Source organism: Colobus angolensis, unplaced genomic scaffold, assembly GCF_000951035.1.
Source record: "Colobus angolensis palliatus isolate OR3802 unplaced genomic scaffold, Cang.pa_1.0 Scaffold181, whole genome shotgun sequence".
Classification (NCBI taxonomy): domain Eukaryota; kingdom Metazoa; phylum Chordata; class Mammalia; order Primates; family Cercopithecidae; genus Colobus; species Colobus angolensis.
The window spans coordinates 353,879-374,186 of NW_012114944.1; the positions used below are offsets into that span (position 1 = coordinate 353,879).

Below are 20,308 nucleotides of genomic sequence, written 5' to 3' on the forward strand. Positions count from 1 at the left end.
CCGGGAGGCGGAACTTGCAGTGAGATGAGATCCGGCCACTGCACTCCAGCCTGGGCTACAGAGCAAGACTCCGTCTCAAAAAAAAAAAAAAGGAAGCTTTTAAAGTAGCTCTGCTACTTTGGGAAACATGGCTTACCTGACTTTTCACTTTGTTTCTTGCTTTTTCTACTGACATTCTATAGGGTGAATGATTTTTAGGAGGTATCTTATAATGAGGCACCAGCAGCAGGCAAGGTCTAATTTCTTAAAATCTGGAATATTAGAAATTCTATAACTTAGCAAATTAATTGAATACTATAATCACCCTAATAAAGAACATTCTTCCCCAACCAAGTTTGTAACTAATTGAGAAATAAGGGAGATAGATCCAAAAATACTACTTTTATTACTAGTTACACAGATGTCGAATGTGACTTTTATCTCTACGCACACACTAAGTGACAGAATTATACTTACTCCCAGAGAGGAGAGGTAAGGGCTGTGTTACATATGTTTACTTTCTCCTACCAAATTCAGTGGTCAGCTGAGTCAGCCGTCCTGATCATGGGAGAAGTGTTATCAGGGGTGTGGAGAGAGACCAGGGCTGTTAAAACTCATAGAGCTCACTTCAAAGAGAAGGAAATACTGTGAGTAAGGAATCATTATTTCTTCAACCAGTAGGGAATGCAGACAGGATGGAGTCTTCATGACATTTAGGTTTTGAACTGAGTAAACAGCATTCTTGATGACTCTAGGAGGTTAGGGAAAAGATTTGGTTTGAGGAGAAGGTGAGCTGTTGAATTATCATGAAAACCACTGTGTGAAGATAGAGATTTGGAATTAAAACTTTTGGAATTTGAATTTAGATAAGAAGTCAGGGCTGGTGGCTTATAATATTCAGCAAAATACATGTGATGGTTTACAGTGAAACTGTCAACAAATGTCAGATGCCAAAGAAAAGTCAAGGAGTTTGAGATCTGAGAAAAGACCCTTAGTTTTTTTTTTGTTTTTTGTTTTTTTTAAAAAGCCAGTTAGTGGAGATTCTAAAAACATCTCCTTGCAGCAGGGATTTTTGTTTGCTTTGTTTATGATGAATTACTTGGTGCCTAGAACAGTTAGAACAGTATCTAACACTCAAAACTCTCAATAAATATTTCTAGATCAACTGGAGCAGTGGAGCTAAAAGTCACACTGCAATCATTAAAAACTTTTTAATAAAAACATTTGTAGTTATGTAATTTTTCAGACTTACAAAAATGTATTCAGTTTTTGCATATGTCTTACCTGTATATATTATGAATTCCTTGAATATAGGGATCGTGTCTTATTTGCCTATGTTGTACTCATGTCCCTGCTCACGCAAACTGATTAGTTAATATTTTTTAGTTGATTGGTGAAGAAATGGATACAATGAAAGGAAAAAGCTGTTAAAGTCTGTAAGTGCAGGAAGTAATGGTTTGTTTCAAGATGAAACATTTTTACTTGTTTGAAGATAAAGGAAAAATGAGTTATGACAGAGAAAGGAGATAAGTATGGGTAAAAAACTTCTCAAAATTCAAGATTGTAAACCCTAGGATCTGATAACTTCTGCCCTGAGTGGCATACAAGTTTGGTTATTAAATTTTTTGCTCTGAGATGATTTGTATAATTATAGTATGTATTCTAGTATGTATTCTGAATAAGGATTCATCTTTCTTTTTAAGTGTGATTACTAGTTGTTTAGCAAGAAAAGTGACTTTATATTCAAGTCTACCTTATTATCTGAAAGTTTACATAGTACGTGCTGGTTTCTTTAAGCTAAATGTATTCCTAATAAGTATATGTTTATCAGTTTAATTCATTCGACTTTATAGAATCATAATTTTAGAGACAGAAGGGACCCAGTAAATTATCTAACTTTTTAATTTTGCTTATTAGCTATTCAGGAAACCAGAAACTTGTGACTTAAATTTTATTTTACACTTTTCCCTAAGTGTCATGCCCTTTACTATATCCGTTTACATACATTATTTCATTTAATTCTTACACCCAGCACTTGAAAGAGGTATTGTCATTATTTGTATATTATAAGTAAAGAAATTGAAATATAGAAGACTTAAATAACTTACCAAGGCCCTAAGCCAATAACTTAAGGAACAGGGACTCAGACTCAAATGTGTCTGATTACAAAGCCATACCCTTAGCCACCAGGATATAACTACCTCCTGTGAGGCCAAGTAGTTTGCCCAACGGTATTCAGAGTATATTTCCAACTCTCAGTTCCATATTCTTTTCATTGTTCTAAGCTGTTTCAAGTGCTTGTAGTTTTTTTGCATTTTGTTGTTGTTGTTGTTGTTGAGGGGAGATGGAATTGCAGAAAGAAGATAACGAGTGAGAGAGCGTAGCCTTCCCTGTGCTTTTTCCTAGTCTGCTACCAATGTCATATCTTTCATTTTTTCTTCCTCTTTCTCTTTTTCATTCTTTATCTTTCATTGTTGTCTTTTTCAATCGATTTTTCTTTTCTTTCACTCTGCCTTTTATCTTTTTATAATGGAAAACTTTAAGTATATACAAAGGTAGAGAGAAAAGTGTAATAAACCCCCATATTCAGCTTCAACATTATTAAGTCATGACCAGTTGTGTTTCATTTAATTCTCTGTTTTTACTTTCCCCACTATATTGAGGCAAATTTATGTAGCAGCAAAATCTCAATTGTCATATTATTTGATACATAAATTTTCTGTTTGGAGCTACAAATAATAAGTCATTTAAAAAAAGAGATAACCACAATACTGTTTTTACTTCTTTGAAAAAGTAATATTCAAAAATCTAGTTATTCAGATTTCTTAATTATTTTATAAGGTTTTTTTAGTTTGGATCAGAATTCAAGTGATTATATATATATATATATATATATGTTGGTTATATGTTTTTTAAATATCTTTTGATCTGTAGGTTTCTCCTTGCAATGTATTTGATGAATTGATTTAGTCATTTGTCCTGTAGAGTTTCCCATAGTCCAAACTTTGCTACTCACATCCCCCTGGTGTCATTTAACATTTTCCTCTTTCCTCTGTGTTTCCGCAGTTAGATTTAGAGCAGAGCTATCCAATGGCTCTTTCTACAATGATGAAAATATTCTAGACCCATGTGGTAGCCGCTAGCCACATGTGCCAGGTGAACACTTGAAATGTGCTTAAAGATACTGAGGAACTTTAATTTTTAATTTCATTTAATTTTACTTGATTTAAGTTTAAATACCCACACATGGCTAACAGCTACCTTAGGAGACAGATCCAGAGGCTTAGTTTTGTTTAAGTCTTCCCCCCAAAATGTCTCTTTTTGTGATGCTTACAGTCTTTGTGATAATTGTCTAAATGCATTAATTCACTAGGGGTTGCAAAATAGTGATATTCTATCTCTTTTCACTTCTTAAATGTAGTTGGTAGTTTTGGAGGAAAATGGCTAATAAATAAGCTAACTGGAGATAAATGCTTTTTCATTGTCCATAGCATTCATGGATTTTACCGTCTCAGCTATTTGCAGGTAATCATGAAGGTCTGTCTGATATGTGTAATGATTTATTATTTACTGAAACACTATATTGTAATTGCATAACATCCTGTTTGGAAGTGAGCCATTTAGCTTGGTAAGTGAACCTTTGTCAGCTCATTAGCATCAATTACAAAAAAAAAAAAAAAAATTTGTTTCTATCTTACAGCATTTTATGGAGAACTTATGTGCCATAATGCTGTTTACAAATTTTATCTTCAGCAGTATCACGGGTTTGATGACAGTCTGTTTTTCATTGTTATCAGTTGACTAAAAGCAATTTACAGAACAGTTTAGAATAAACTTACCTTTTTTTTCTTCCTTGTCTCACTCTCTAACCCCCAGCCTCTAAACAGGTTGGTAGCCTGGGTTTCTCCACTTTTTTTGGTCAATAGAAAAGGGTCTCAACTTGCTGTATTTGCTTTTCTTGCTTATTTGCGAAACTAATCAACACTTTTTAAGAAATGTTACCTTACTTAGATCATTCTAAAGGTTTTCCACTTATAAAAGGAGCCGGGCATGGTGGCTCATGCGTGTGGTCCCAGCACTTTGGGAGGCTGAGGCAGGTGGATCACTTTGAGCTCAGGAGTTCAAGACCAGCCCAGGCAACATGGTGAAACCCTGTCTCTACAAAAAAATACAGAAATTAGCCAGGCGTTGGTAGCTCATGCCCGAGGTCCCAGCTACTTGGGAGGCTGAGACTGGAGAATCGCTTCAGCCTGTGAAGTGGAGGTTTCAGTGAGCTGAGGTCACACCACTGTACCCCAGCCTGGGCAATAGAATGGGACTCTGTCTTAAAAAAATAAATAAAATAAATAAAAAGGAAGTTGGAAAATATTTTAGACAACTGATAAATCTAGAGGATAGTAAGTTTTACCTCTTCTTATTTCTTGTGGAAAAATACCACAAAACCTTTTTTTTTGTCAAATAGATTTTCTCCTCAAAAAGTGAATCCCGACTAAAACATCTGTTGCAGCGAGCCCCTGATTATTGCCCAGAGACAATGGTAAGTCTTATTGTAACTTAACTGTAGAAGCTTCTGTCTAAATGAAACTATCCAATGAATTACTTTCAGAGTTAGCAAATTTTTAAATGTGATTGGAATTTGTGGTCAAAATGTTAGGTTTAACTTAAGTCCTTCAAAAAAAATCTTCATATAAATTGCTAAATAGAATATTTTTCATCTTTTATTATCCTATGATACAGATCTAAAAACAATCTTAAATATAAACGTGTTCCTGTCTTTAAATTTCATTACAGTATTTTATCTGGGGTCAGGCGCAGTGGCTCATGCCTGTAATCCCAGCACTTTGGGAGGCTGAGGCGGGTGGATCACCTGAGGTCAGGAGATCGAGACCAGCCTGGCCAGCATGGTGAAACCCCGTCTCTCCTAAAAATACAAAAATAGGCCAGACATGGTGGCACACACCTGTAGTCCCAGCTACTCCGGAGGCTGAGGCAGGAGAATTGCTTGAACCCAGGAGGCGGGGGTTGCAGTGAGCCAAGATAGCGTCATTGCAGTGTCACTACACTCCAGCCTGGGCGGCAGACTAAGACTCCATCTCAAAAAAAAAAAAAAAAAATCTGGAATTTAGAATTTTATTTATTATTATAGTTTGACTAATTTTATGAAAACTATAATAACTAAATATTTATTTTGATTTTGGAAAGTTGAATTTGGGGTAAGGGAAAATGTATGACTTATTATCTTTCAATTTTATGACATACTATAGATATATTGCTTACCTATCTGAATCAGGTAACTTAAAATGTCTCTAATACTTGGGCTATCCTCAATGTTTGGGATGCCCATGTGCCAGACCAAGAAAGTGTGAGCTTGTTTGCAAGAGCCTCTTTAGATATGGTGGCTTGTATTATGTGAAAGGGAAAATAAGTTGATGATTAAATAGTTCTAATTGACACATTCCCTTTAGTCTTCAGTTTTGTCTATATGCTTGGAAACTGTGATTCTAATAAGTATCCTGAGTAACTAGACTCATCCTTAATGCTCTCAGATGGGAAAAGAACAAGGACTATTTCTGTATCTCAGCTTTGTTTCCCCTGAATAGCTGATTGATGTACATATAGTTCTAGAACCTTGACTATGTAGACATAGCCATAATCAAATTAGCTGTACATAATTTCTGTAGAAATTAATTGTCATATTTAGGAACTGGTTATCTACATAAAAGCCTTTTGTTGGTTACACTTTTAGGTTGAAATTTGGAGTTGTATGAATTCATCTTTGCCAGGTAAGCAATAGAAGTGTAAATTTAGGCTGGGCACTGTGGCTCAAGTCTGTAATCCCAGCACTTTGGGAGGCTGAGGCGGGCGGATCACAAGATCAGGAGATCGAGACCATCCTGGCTAACACGGTGAAACCCCGTCTCTACTAAAAAATACAAAAAAGTGCCTGTAGTCCCAGCTACTCGGGAGGCTGAGGCAGGAGAATGGCGTAAACCCGGAAGGCGGAGCTTGCAGTGAGCTGAGATCTGGCCACTGCACTCCAGCCTGGGCGATAGAGCAAGACTTCGTCTCAAAAAAAAAAAAAAAAAAAAAGAAGTGTAAATTTAGCACTTAATTTTAAAAACTTACTGTGTGAGTGTAAAATTGGTGTCATTGTCCTGGAACCTAATTTATACTCTGGAGTTTCTATCCTCTCCTTCCCTTCAACACCTAATTTTTTTTTTTTCCTAAGACAGAGTCTTACTGTGTTACCCAGGCTGGTCTTGGACTCCTGGCCTCAAGTGATCATCCTGCCTTGGCCTCCCAAGGCCAATCTCCCTGAGATTACAGGCATGAGCTACCATGTCCAGCCCAAATTTTCAAATATGTAATTTATTCTCATTCACTCAATCCTTAACTTTGTTCTCTTGTCTCCACTTCTGCCATTCTACTGAAACTAGTCTTTGAAAGATTACCAGGATCTCTTGGTTCCTAGATCTTAGGGCTCTTTCTCAGTACTACTCTCTTTGACTTTCTTGAAACACTTGATATTATTGGTTACTACCTCCTTATGACTCCACTTTGGCATCAGAATCTATTCTGCTTTACCTTTTTTTTTTTTTTTTTTTGCAGATGGAGCCATAAGGACTGTGGTTATTTCTGTGTGTGGTCTTCTTCCCTTCTGTCTTCACATTCACCTTAGTAATCTCATTCCTTCCCAGAACTGTTAACTAATCAGCTCTGAGAAGGTAACTCTCAAATCTAAATCATTGTTTGTAACTTCTAGATATCTTTGTAGATATCTCTACCTGGATCTCTGCATCCAGGTGCCATCTGAAACACAAATCCAAGCTCAAACTCATAACTGCACCTGTTGTGAATGATACTAGACTGGAAACCCTCAATTTATATTTTACTCCTTGTTCTTGCTAGTTCCATTGACTCTCCCCTTGCAAAATTACACCTGTTCTCTCTATTTCTAGTTCAAGTCTTTATTTTTACACTCTTGGGATAGAATATTATAATAACCTTATAACTGATGTTTCAACACATTATATCTTTCTTTCCTATCCTCTTCAAAAACAGTTTCTCAGGGGATATTCACTTCCATCAGAATAAAGCCCAAACTCTCTAGCCTGGCACTCATGATCTCCCAAGATTATAGCCCATTTTCCAGCCCTGGATAGAGCCAAATTCTTGAAAAAAAAAAAAAAAAAGTATACCTTATGTATCTCTGAATTCTAGAGGCTATCACACTGTTTAAAGTTTGTATTTCAAACAGGTTGCCTTCCTGAAATTGCCCACCTCCTTGCCTGTCTCCTAGTTATCCCTGTACCCAGCATGCTACACACACACACACATACACACACACACTTGCTAACAAACTGTAATCTCCCTAATAGGATAAATCATATATTGTATTTATTTCATAATTTCATAGCCCACATAACACCTAACAGAGTACCTTGTACATAGTAAGAGCTCAGTAAATGTAAATGCTTGTTGAATAATTTAATATTTTCTAAGAGGCCACTGGATACCTGGATACAGCAGCATACTTCATTATGATATAACACGTCACAGAGTTTATGACCTACATTGATTCCATTTAAAATTCTTTCCAACGTGTGAGGAACCTGAATAGCAAGCAGCAAAGATTTAAAAGAAACTAGACTAGGCAATGAGGCTAGATGTGAATTTGTTACCCTTTGTACCTTTAAGACACATAGAGATAAGTTTATAATATGCAGTATTTTTAGTCATTTTTTATAATTGGGGTAGTTTATTATATTTTGAGAGCTTTGTCTATCTGTGAACCATTTATTTGCTTTGTTTTACTTTTTAGCAGAATGCTTCTGTTTTGTGAAGTCTTAGTTTCATTTCGAGAACTATGTTACTTATTGCCTTGAATCCCTGCCTGACATTTTTTTTCAAATATAAATAATAATCTAACTTACTTAAGATATAGATTCCCAAATTTATGTATTACATAGAAGCAGCATAAGGCAATTTTAAAAGAGATAAGGAAGAATTTGCAGCATTCCTACAAGTATAAGACTTTTCTCTTTTCATAATTATTTCTTGTATCTCCTACTGTTTTTTTTTTTGTTTCTTTTTTTTTTTTTTTGAGATGGAGGTTTGCTCTTGTTGCCCAGGCTGGAGTGCAATGGTACAATCTCAGCTCACTGCAACCTCTGCCTCCCGGGTTCAAGCAATTCTCCTGCCTCAGCCTCCCAAGTAGTTGGGATTACAGGCATGCACCATCACGTCTGGCTAATTTTGTATTTTTAGTGGAGACGAGGTTTCACTATGTTGGTCAGGCTGATCTCGAACTCCTGACCTCAAGTGATCCACCCACCTCGGCTTCCCAAAGTGCTGGGATTACAGGTGTGAGCCACTACACCCAGCCTTTTGTTGTTGTTGTTTTGGTTTTTTGTTTTTTTGAGACAGTCTTGGTGTTGCCCAGGCTGGACTGCAGTGGTACAATCTCGGCTTGCTGCAGCCTCCACCCCCTGGGTTCAAGTAGTTCTCCCACCTCAACCTCCCGAGTAGTTTGGACTACAGGCATGCGCCACCATGCCCAGCTAATTTTTGAATGTTTAATAGAGATGGGGTTTCACCATGTTGGCCAGGCTGGTCTTGATCTCATGACCTCAAGTGATCTGCCCGCTTTGGCCTCCCAAAGTGCTGGGATTGCAGGCGGAAGCCACTGAGCCCGGCTGTATCTCCTACTTTTACCTTAGGAATCATTCGTTGACATTTATGATTGCAAAAGCAAATTAGAAGCCCGGGCATGGTCGCTTACACCTGTAATCCTAGCAGTTTGGGAGGTCAAGGCAAGCACATTATCTGAGGTCAGGAGTTCAAGACCAGCCTGGTCAACATGGTGAAACCCCATCTCTACTAAAAATACAAAAATTAGCCGGGCATGGTGGCAGACGCCCGTAGTCCCAGCTACTCGGGAGGCTGAAGCAGAAGAACTGCTTGAACCTGGGAGGCGGAGGTTACAGTGAGCCAAAGTCACGCCACTGTACTCCAGCCTGGGCGACAGAGCGAGACTCTGTCTCAAAAAAAAAATTAGAACACTTTTTATGATTTTATCATCTTTTAGTTTCACAATAATTTGGTTGGAAGAGTCACCGCTGAACATAAATTGAACCAGAATAATACATAGTCATTTTGCCCTATGATTAAATGTGCCCATCAAAGCCGGACATACCTGACTCACAAAAATTGCCCTATTTACTAAGTATCAGTTTTTAAACAGGATCATGAATTTTATGCTATTCTAGGTATTTACTGTTTTGAGTACAGTAATACTTGTGCCCTTTCTTGTTAGTTTGCTTAAGTTAAATTAAAATCTTTGCCTCTTATCAACAGTCTAACAGTAAGAAAGCCCTCTTCCTTGCTTTTCTTCCCTTGTATGTCCTCTGGGAACATCCGAAAGATGTTACCTACCCAAGAGTGAGAATGACTTAAAGAGCATTTAGGGTGGGAGGGAAAAGAGAAAAAACAAAGGACCTGATAATTATGCTGTGAGGGACTTTGAAAGAGACTGATAGTAGAAGTAAGGGTAAAGGAAGGTCCTTAATAATTTTGAGGCCCTGCTGTCTGAACCAGTTTTCTTATGGATACCTGCTTTGACTTTTAGTAGTAGCCATGAAACATCTGGCATGCTATTTGTTTTTATTGCTACTTGTGACCAAAACATGTAAACATTTTGTTTTTAAGGTGTGTTTAAGAAGTCTGATGGCTGGGTTGGCTTAGGCTGCTGTGAACTGGCTATTGCCTTGGAGTGTCGACAGGCATGCAAGCAGGTAACACTGGGCAGTGAGGCTCTCAAGCATCATGGAGTGCAGTTTGGTTTTAGCTGTGCATATGTCTTGGGTCTTGCCCACCTCCTAGCTTTGCAGAGGTAACCCACAAAAACTGCAAATTTAGTGTTTCTTGTATAGACCATTTCCTTTTAGACTTGCTGTTTTTCATTTATGACTGCTGCATATGGCCTCATCTTTCTTTTATTCTTTCTTATCTTTCCTTGTCTCTGCCATGCGAAAAACAATATTATGTGATTTTTAAGTCTTCCATACTTTGCCTGCAATCATGCTGAGTCAATCTGAGTGACTCTAAATGGCTGGGTAAATTGAGGGTATGCTTGGATGAGAACATTTGACACAGTTGGCTTATTTTTTCATCTTCTTTTCTCTGTTTCATCATGGCTTTACCCTAAGTGTGTTCTTATATCCCTTCTCTGCTCCTAAGATGAATGTGACTCCTACAATGAGTTATTACTTATTTTTGATTTGATATAGTTCGCCTCAATTCAGCTTATGTGCCTGAGTTTATCCTCACTTCACATATTTCAGTAGTGGTTTCTCAGAGAGGAAATACTAGCCTCTTGTTTCCTCTACTGCAAGTGGCAGGAATAAACTTAATTGGGAAACTAGAAATGATTAGATGGCACTGAAACCACAGTTGGAAAGCCTTCTTTTATTTTCTTCTTCTAGGGTCTTATCTCTGGACAAGAGTATATGAGATATGGTATCACCTTCACTTTCACAGAGATGACTATCCTATAGCCTGACCAAGAGTCTGGGCAGCACATGACCTAGCTGTCTGCTGCTGTCCTCCAGGCATTGAGGTGAAGCTGAGCTGCAGAGGATTTGAAGTATAATGGGTTTAGTGAGTTGTAAAACGGTTGCTCGCCCATTCTTCTTGCTCTCCCTGTCCTCATCAGCTGGCCTGTTCTAAATTGCACGGGCCTAGGTGATAGAACAGGAAGAATGCAGCAAGGAACCAGAGCCCACAGCTCTGGAATGGAGACTGACTCATGTGGAAAAACAATCACCCCTCAGCAGATTTTTTTTTTTTGGCTTCTTTTATATAGAAAGTATATACTTAAATATGGTAAATAACTTGCTACTTCTCTAAGCACCAGTTTCCTCATCTGTAGAGGGGTTAGTATCTTCTTTATAAACTTGTTAAGAGACTTACACAAAAATAACTTGTTAAATGCCTGGCATAGTACCTCTTCCCTATTTAGTTGCCCCCTCCATTATATACTCAGCGAGTTCAGATTGAAAGTTTAGAATGTGAAGAGTTAAAGAAAAAGCAAAATGTAGGTGCCCTGGCAGAACTTCACAAGAAAATTTGCTACAGAGTGGAATTCAGCTAAAACAAAAAAAAGTCCTGATTTACAATTTCCTTCAAAGACATCTAGTTTCTGAAATAACAAAAGGACTGTGTTATTATGTGAGATTAAAGCCATAAAAGTTAGAGCAAAGCTCTAGAATATTGAGTAGTTCTAGGGATGATGTTCGTTTTAAGAAATTGCATGAAATTTGTTTTTTGTATTTTAGGGACTTTAAAATATTCAAACATAAGGTTTTCCTTGATGAAATAAAGGATACTATATCAGTAATTAACATATGCTAATTTGTGTTCTTTTTGTCCTGTGCTGAATAGCATGTATAATAAATTAATGGAGAAATTTGTTGATTTTTAGGCGTCTTCAAAGAATGATATTTCCAAAGTTTGCAGAAAAGAATATGAGGTATGCATTTTATTTAACAAATGTGGATAGCCTATTCAGATGTTATCAGAATTAACAAAATTACTTAAATTTTTAAAATGAATTTATTTTTATACAACTTCCATTTTACCTTACAGAAAATTTAGCATAGACAAAAATGTCATTTACTGTTTTTGGAAATGTTTTGGTTTTAGTTGATTTTTGTTGAAATGGAGTATTAATTTTAAAGAAATGCCTAAATCTCATATACAAAGGATTTAACCTATAATATTTTTATAACAAAGCAACTAGTTGTATAGTTTTCTCAGGTTTCATGTTCTCTTTTGTCCCATCGCCTATCGCTTGACCCATCCAGGTGGTATTCATTTCTATAAACTACCTCTAATCATGAAGAAAAGTAATGAAAGAAAATCACAGGGCTAGTATGAATAGCTCAGACTTTCCTAGAATCTTGCATTTGGGGAAAAAAATACTAAGTTACAAAAGCTATATTAAATCTGAAGGACTCTCCTCTCAATGGTGGGATTTCTAACACTGGTATCTAGATGGGGTAGATATTAAGGCAGGGGTATAGCGGAAGTATTTTACACCATACAAATATGTGCAGAAGATTGTCCCTGATATGAAAAAACCTCCTCATTGGGGCTACTTTGTTCATTTTCTAGAACTCTGTTCTTAAATGTGACAATATTGCTGTTTTTCATAGTGTAAGGCTGTGTAATTAAGGATACTTAAGTGCATATATCTCATGCACCATTTTTATATACAAACATTGGGATTCCTATTGCTGTGTTTTCTTGGAGAAGATAGAATAACTCACTTAACTACCTCTAGGTTATAGTTTTTTTTTTTTTTATTTTCTCAAAGCCTGTCTCTCTTATTTTTAAACTGGACAGTCTTATTTATCTTTTGTCCCTTTGTACTGTTTGCTAAGTTATATCTATTCCTCTGAAGACAAATTTCCAAATTATAGCTTTCCTCTGTTCTTATTGAAAGGAGCCCTGCTACAGAGAAGTAAAAGATCTTTATTTTCTTATCTCTTTATCTTTGAAATAACCAGTTTTAGTTTCTCTTGAACAAAGTGGCTAACTGTGATAATTCCTTCTTTTCTCCTACATGATGTCCGACACTGTCCATCTTCCATAGCCTGTCCTCTGTTATTTTAGTGTGCTTCCTTCTCTTGTCTGGATTTCTGCATTGCCCTAGGAAGTCTGCCAGTATGTGTTGATGAAGGACGAGACAGGAAAGGTAAGAGAGACAAACTGTCCTATGATAGAAATACTAAGAATAGTTTACTTTTCTCTCTTCCCTAATTTGGCCTAGAATTAAGCAACCATTTTCCAAAAATCTGTATGGCAGAAGGGTTCTTTTGTTTTTATATTAAGAGTTGATCCCACAAATTCTTCAATATAAGACTCAATTTGATTTCTTACATGTTATTTAGAAACGAAAATAGAGATAAGAGTACTTCAATGCAGGAAGGGTTCTGCTTTATAAACCTCATATAACAGTCACTGTCATGATTGTTGAAGTCTAGTCTAGACGTAAAAGCTATTTGTTACAAAGTGAATTGGGTAAATTTGGTGTAATATAGCCTATTTTAACTGGACTGGTTCTTTATCAACATCAGAATAATTTATAAACTAGGCTTTTAATATCTTTTCCTTAACACTGGAATGGTCCCTGAGATGAACTTGTAGATGTATAAGTCATTTCTATAGGCTTGCAATTTTAAGGGTAGCATTTACCCCAGAGAGTGGTTTTATGTATAGTTTGATTTGAGTTTCAGAGAATGAGTAATTACATTTGTAGGAGCTAATGTGTTTTTTTTTTTTGGTAAGCTGTTTTAGAGTTCCTTTTGAGAGGATTTGCTAAGAAATTTACTTAAATAAAGCTTTAAAATTTTAATGCCATTTAAGATTTTGTCTTGGTCTAGCTAACCTAAGATAAACCAGTTTAATGTAAAGCATTGTTACATCCAATTTTATAGTCTATGTTTTTCTTATGCAAATTAACAAGTACCTGTGGAATACCAAGAGTTTTATATATTAGAGCATTAACTGGAATCAGACTTAGTTTAGAATTCTGATTAAGCAACTTTTAGCATAACTCCACATACTAAAGAATTATATCTAATTGAGTTAGGCTAATTAAAATATATACTGCACACATAAGGGCTCAGGGAAATAAGAAAGCAGAGCAAGAATGTTTGGAGTTATCAGGAAAAAAGTTGCAAATGAGAGAGGCCTGAAAGGATTGGTATAATTTGGGTAAAGACTTAAAGACCTGGCTGGGCGCAGTGGCTCACGCCTGTAATCCCAGCACTTTGGGAGGCCGAGGAGGGTGGGTCATGAGGTCAGGAGATCGAGACCATCCTGACTAACACAGTGAAACCCCACCTCTACTAAAAAAATATAAAAAATTTAGCCGGGCTTGGTGGCAGGCGCCTGTAGTCCCAGCTACTCCGGAGACGGAGGCAGGAGAATGGCCTGAACCCGAGAGGCAAAGCTTGCAGTGAGCCAAGTTCGTGCCACTGCACTCCAGCCTGGGAGACAGAGCGAGACTCCGTCTCAAAAAAAAAAGAAAAAAAGACCTAAAGACCTAAGACTGTGGATCAAAGGTATGTTGTCAGAAATGCACATGGCTTATGCGGGAGGAAAAGAGAAGACAGACCTATTTTGGTCTGCAAATCTGTGCTCAGACAGGTAAAGTGGTGGGACCAAATCCTGAAAAGATGGCATTTTGAGGCTCAACTCATTATTAAAGAGAGGGTGATGATGAAGGTTCTTAAAAGGAGACCAATATATAACAAATAACAAAGCCAATATTTTAGAAAAGTTAAACTCATAATCCTGTGCAGGCTAGGTTTTAGATCCCACAAACCCCTCTAGCTTAGCTAAAAAGAAATAATAAATCCCAGACTAGGATAATAGTAATAGAGTCAAATATTCAAGAATAAATCAGAGATTCAAAGGCAGAATCCATCAGCAAGATTTGTTATGATGGATTGAATATAGATAATATTCAGGGACATAATCTAATCTTTTAAGCTTAGTTTCCTGGCATTCATTTACTACTCTTCTATACTTAAAGGTACTAGTTAAAACTTCTCTTTCTGGCAATAGGGCAGACTTGGTACCTGGACCAATCCTCCAGGTGAAAATAACTTAAAATGCTAGATGAATTTGCTGAAAAGAAAATACGGAATGCTCAAGCCAAAAACTAAATGAAGGCAGGAATCCAGAGAAGTAAGAGCAGTAAAGGAGGCATTAGCTTTGAGGGCATTTGCTGAATCAATTTTTATAGCTTTGTAGCTTCATGAGGCTCAGAAGTCAGGAGACAAATCCTGGATTCTCATTGAAGGTGGAAAATCTGATTGAAATCCCCTCCCCTTCCCACCAATAAATTTGGGATTCCAAAGGGACTATACACTTAGTATTAGGGTGACCAGGAAATATGCTCATCTCCCTTTCCAGGGGGGTCTGCAGGGAAAACTGTTTCTCTCCAACTGTTTCTTACAAAACTGTTTCTTACCTCCATTGAAAATTCATAACTCTAAGCTGGTCTTCACATGAGTTTGCAGCCCAAATTCATATCAAGTGAGTGTTTATAAAACCTCAAGCTGAGAATTTTATTTCAAGTTGTTCTGAAATGGTAGTGGCCCTCAGATGCTTGAGAAAAGGTAACACAGATTCTCTCTGGATGAACTGATCTTGTATTTCAGACCTCTTGGGATTTCCACAGATAAAGTCCTAAGGAAAATAAGCAGTTCACAATAAAAAAGTCACAGAACTCACCAGAAAACATGATTCGTCAAATAAAAGCCAACAGGAACAATGGTGAACAGAATCAGACCTAGAGATACTTCAGATATAGAAATTATCAGATGCAGACTAAAATGTTTAATATGTTTAAGAAATAAAATAGGTTTACAAATATGAAGAGCAGGCCGGGTATGGTGGCTCACACATGTAATCCCAGCACTTTGGGAAGCTAAGGCGGGTGGATTACCTGACGTTAGGAGTTTGAGACCAGCTTAGCTAACATAATGAAACCCTGTCTCTACTAAAAATGCAAAAATTAGCCAGGTGTGGTGGTGCACACCTGTAATCCCAGGTACTCGGGAGGCTGAAGCAGGAGAATCACTTGAACCTGGGAGGTGGAGGTTGCAAAAAAAAGAAGAAGAAGAAGAAGAAGAAGAGCAAGCATACTTGAAAAAGAATCAAAGAGAATTTCCAGAACAGTATAGTTGAAATACAAACACAATAGATGGGTGTTATAATAGTTTAGGTACAGCAAAGAAAGTTAGTAAATTGGAAGATAGAGCTAAAGAAATTATATGGAAAAGAAAGAGGGACATGAGGCTGAAAAATAGTTTAGGACACAGGAAGGATAGAGTGAGAAAATCTTCTCTAATTGGAGTACTAGGAGAAAAATAAATAGAATGGGCAGGAGCAGTGTTTAAAGAAGCCCTACAAATACCCAGCAGGATCAAAGGGAAAAAAATCCACATATTATAGACAGACATCATAGCTAAAGATTTTAAAACTAGTCAGAAAAAAAGGCATTGTCTTCAAAGAAGACCAACGACTGATTTCCCAGTAGCAACAGAGGAAGCCAGAAGACAGTAGAATGATTCCTAAATGGTTCCGAAAGAAAGTAACTATCAATCTAGCATTCTATATCCAGCAAAAGTATATTTCAAGAAAGAGGCAAAATTAAGCTATTTCTAGACAGCTAAAACAGAATTGCCATTAGTGGACCCTTTCTAGAAGTTCTCTGTAAAGGAAGTTCTGAAATATCTACTTCAGATAGAAAATTATTTGAGATGCAAAAGAGAATGTGAAAATAGAAAGTGGGTAATTAGGACACAGATTTTTAAAACAATAGTAATGTATCACTGGATTTTTAAGAAAGAATTAAAACATAGCAACAGTAGCATTTATGTTGTGAAAGGAATTTGAAGAAATTGAAGCATATGGTGTGTTAGGGTCTTTTAATGTAAAGACCCATATCTCATAGGTGATTAGGAATCCAGACTAAAGATGAGGAGAATTATCATGCCCACAGTCAACCTTGAAGTAACCCTTGAACCTTGGAGTGAGTGAGAGCTCCATAGAAGAGAAAGTATAAAAAGAATAGAAAGCTGGGTTTTGAAAGAGAATAGAATCTTTTAGAATCTAATAGAATCTAAAATAATCTATTCTTTTGAAAAAAGTAGAAAGCTGAGTTTCTTTAGGGAACTAGAAAAGAAGGAGCCAGATACTGGTCCTGAAATTGATCAAAATGGAATGAGATATTCCAGAAACAGAGAACTTCCTCTCACTGGAAATGTTCAAGTAAAGACTTACCTGGATTCATCATGTGAAGGGGATTTTTGCAACAGACAGGAGATTTGATGATCTCTCTTCCAACTCCGTAGCTTTCTTATTCTGATGAATACCTAAGAAATAATATATCATTCGCTATTTAAGAGTCCTTCTTTTGAGAATCACATTTGTTTTGATTGTGGGGTCACCAAACCCTGGCCTGTAGGAGCTACCCAAATCAACCATTAGCTTGGTAACTCCTTTATGGGCATGTTCAAGTATTGTGGACATGCTCAATTCTAGGTTCTCTGCATTTTCACAGGCTTTGTCCTTTAACCCACCTAAAAGTATTGGTTAGGCCACATGGGGTTCGTGAATGTGTTGTGAAGATAGAACCCGAGATGATATTCAAAGTATTCAGCAGCTGTAGTTACATAGGCACCAGTAGTCAGAACAGATGCTGGCTGTAAACCATAGGAATAACCATACTTGTGCACACTGGCTGATTAGAACTAAAGTAAAAACGAATTCATGTTTTTCAGGGGGTGTGAAATACAGTGTAGGTTCTTTTTGCATAGTCTTCGTTCACATGTTGGCTGTGAACATTTTCTTCTAGCCACCAAAATTACGGTTTAAAAATTCTTTTGGTTGTTGATGGTTATTTTCTTCCTTGAATGTCAGAATAAGCTTCATTAAGGTAATATGAGGCTGATGAATTCCCAGAGACTGGCAATGGCTATAAACTGATGAGATAAATTTTAGTTTGAGGTTTGTAAATCCATTTTATACCTTTAATGGCAGACCTTACCTGCCATTCTCTTAACATGATATCAGGCCATAAATATAAATGCTTTCCATTTGCTGTGTGAGCCACTGAAGTACAATGCTACAAATTTGCCATCATACTTTTTATATTTTTTACTTGTTTCTTCCTTCTTTCTCAGATTCTTCTCTAGGCTTTTCTTTGTATTTTCAGAAATGTCATTTTCATGTCTCTCTTTTCTTTGCTAGCTTTCTTCAATGCACTTTTTTGATGTTATTTCATTAAGGAAGGTGAGAAACTATGAAGGAAAGTTAGTAGCGGGTATTTTTGTGAGGACTAACTTTTTTTTCAGTCTTAAGGCAGTTAAGTTTTAAACTAAACAATTGCCAATACAACTAAAATATTGTTCTGCCATGGGGCTCTGGTTCTGTGAGAATGCTAAAATTAAGACTCTGAGGATTCTGTCTTCTGTTAGCCCCACCTATCAGTACACAGCTAAATGTATAGAATGGTGCAGGTATGTGTTAAATTTTATTTTGGGGATGTTCACATTGTTCAAAATTCAAAATGGTATATAATAAATTATCTTTCCCACAGCCATCCAGTTCCTAAAGTTACTAGAGATATTTTCTGCCTATAAAAGTAAATATATATGTATAGTCATCCTCTACCCTCCTTTACCACAAATGGTAGTTTACTATACACTTTGTTCTGCCCCTGGATGCCAGTGTTTGGTGTATATTTATGTATGCCTACCCAGACTGTATGCTGTTTCCGCAGGAAATGTCACAATAAAATGTTCTGCTTAAAGATTTCTGTGTATCTATTAATTTTATTTTGTTTCTTTTTCTTTCAAATTAACTTTGATTCTAGATTTACTACCAGAAGCATAAAGGAAAAGGGATGAAAAAACAGCCCAAATTAGAGATAAGAGGAGCAGGGATGTCAGGACCAACAGGATTCTCTGGACAGCTAGAAGCCTCCTAAGCTTCAGTGTGATTGGATCTGTGCTGCAGTGGTTCTAAGAATAGAGGAGACCATCTGGTTGTGGCAAACGACAGCCTAGGCTATGGACAGTTTTGTTCCTTGCCCAGTTAGCTTTTAGGGATTTTAACAAAAGGAATCGTGTGGTACTTTGCCCCAGCAAAGCCCTCAGGACCTAAAAGTAAAGCATCTTTTAGTTTATGCTGAGGCAACTTCAAGGATTGCCAGGATATAGTAAATAGAAGACTGTGAATGAGAGGCTTTATAAATGGTAAAATGCTATACAGGTATACTGTATCAGAGTAGATTTGAGCCGTTACCTGCAGCTGATGAGCTCCAAAAAGAGCGAAACCTATTAGGTCCTGCAGTACTGGCTTAAGATAGTATAAAACTTTGTATGTTGTTTTGGTTTGTCATATTTGTTTTGTAGTTTGGGGAGGGGAGTAACTCCTATTTAGTCTCCTTGCTGCTAGTGTATTTCCTTTTCCAGTTCATTCTTTTCAGAAGTCACCTGAACGAGATAATTCCAAAAGGGAAATTTGATCAAATCAGATTAGATTGTGACCTGGTCTCATCTTAAGTGGCCAAGGTTTTCCCCTTAAGCAGTCTCATCTCCCATAGATTTAATTGTTCCTATATGCTGACAACTTCAGAATTTTCATTGCTAATTCGTTTTTCTGCTCCTGAAACATGTATCCTGAACACTATTGGATACATGTACTTTTGATGTTCCCTTGGAACAACAATCAAACCAAAATTGACTGATTTCAAATCAACCAAATTGATTATTACTTCCTCCACCTTTTCTGCCTTCCCTTCCCTCCTTTCCATCCCTAAGCAGCAACACACACACACACAGACAGACACACACACACACACACACACATACCAAAATAAAACTTAAGATTTTTCTTGCATTTCTTGTTTGGTTGTTGTACCAATACGATCCTTCCAAACACATCAACTTAAATGCCTAAGAGGGAGGTATTGTCTACTGTTTCCTCTTTCTCATCACCTCCTACCAATTACTGTCTCTCAAGCCTAAAGAGTTGCCTTCTAAATATACCTTAAATCAGTCTCCCTTCCAGATCCTCAGGTATTGCCTTAGCTCAGGTCTTTCTGCCACTTTTTCTGGATGCCTATAATAGCTGCCAAACTAGTTTTCCTGTGTCTTAATTTCTCCTCTTATCTACTATATCCAGTTCTAGATTCATCTCTTTAAAGACCAGATTTGATCCACGTCACTACCTTCCTTCAACCCTTCAGTTGCTTCCCTGTAGAACACAGCTCATGCTCCTCAGCCCAGTATCCCAAGCTTTTCTCAGTCTAGCTCCTGATTCTTCTCTCTGTTACACTTAAGCAGCATGCTGCTTATAGTTTCCCAGATTGACCCTGTTGTTTTATTTGATAGTTGTAGTTGTACGAATTGTTTGTTCTACCTGGAATTCCTTCTTCTGAATCTTGGAACAAAAAGTGTAGTATATTGGAGCTGGCAATACCAGCTCCCTACCAGCTAGGGAGTACTGCTTGTTAAATATTCAGGGATTTTGGCCGGGCGCGGTGGCTCAAGCCTGTAATCCCAGCACTTTGGGAGGCTGAGATGGGCGGATCACGAGGTCAGGAGATCTAGACCATCCTGGCTAACCCGGGTGAAACCCCGTCTCTACTAGAAAAAATACAAAAAACTAGCCGGGCGAGATGGCGGGCGCCTGTAGTCCCAGCTACTCGGGAGGCTGAGGCAGGAGAATGGCGTAAACCCGGGAG

At 37.2% G+C, this 20,308-nt stretch overlaps 1 protein-coding gene across 2 annotated transcripts in view; it reads left to right on the forward strand.

The window, feature by feature from the left end:
* The window catches only part of RECK (reversion-inducing-cysteine-rich protein with kazal motifs), a 95,198-nt gene that overhangs the window by 16,898 nt on the left and 57,992 nt on the right, over nt 1-20,308 (forward strand). The window contains exons 3-8 of one of the 2 annotated variants that reach the window (XM_011939390.1): nt 3,471-3,504; nt 4,442-4,516; nt 5,726-5,762; nt 9,688-9,773; nt 11,462-11,509; nt 12,635-12,736. In XM_011939390.1, coding sequence (XP_011794780.1) covers nt 12,716-12,736 — 21 coding nt within the window. In that variant the 5' untranslated portion in view covers nt 3,471-3,504; nt 4,442-4,516; nt 5,726-5,762; ... (1 more) ...; nt 11,462-11,509; nt 12,635-12,715. The remainder of the gene's footprint in view (nt 1-3,470; nt 3,505-4,441; nt 4,517-5,725; nt 5,763-9,687; nt 9,774-11,461; nt 11,510-12,634; nt 12,737-20,308) is intronic. The other variant, XM_011939389.1, reaches the window with a different exon arrangement.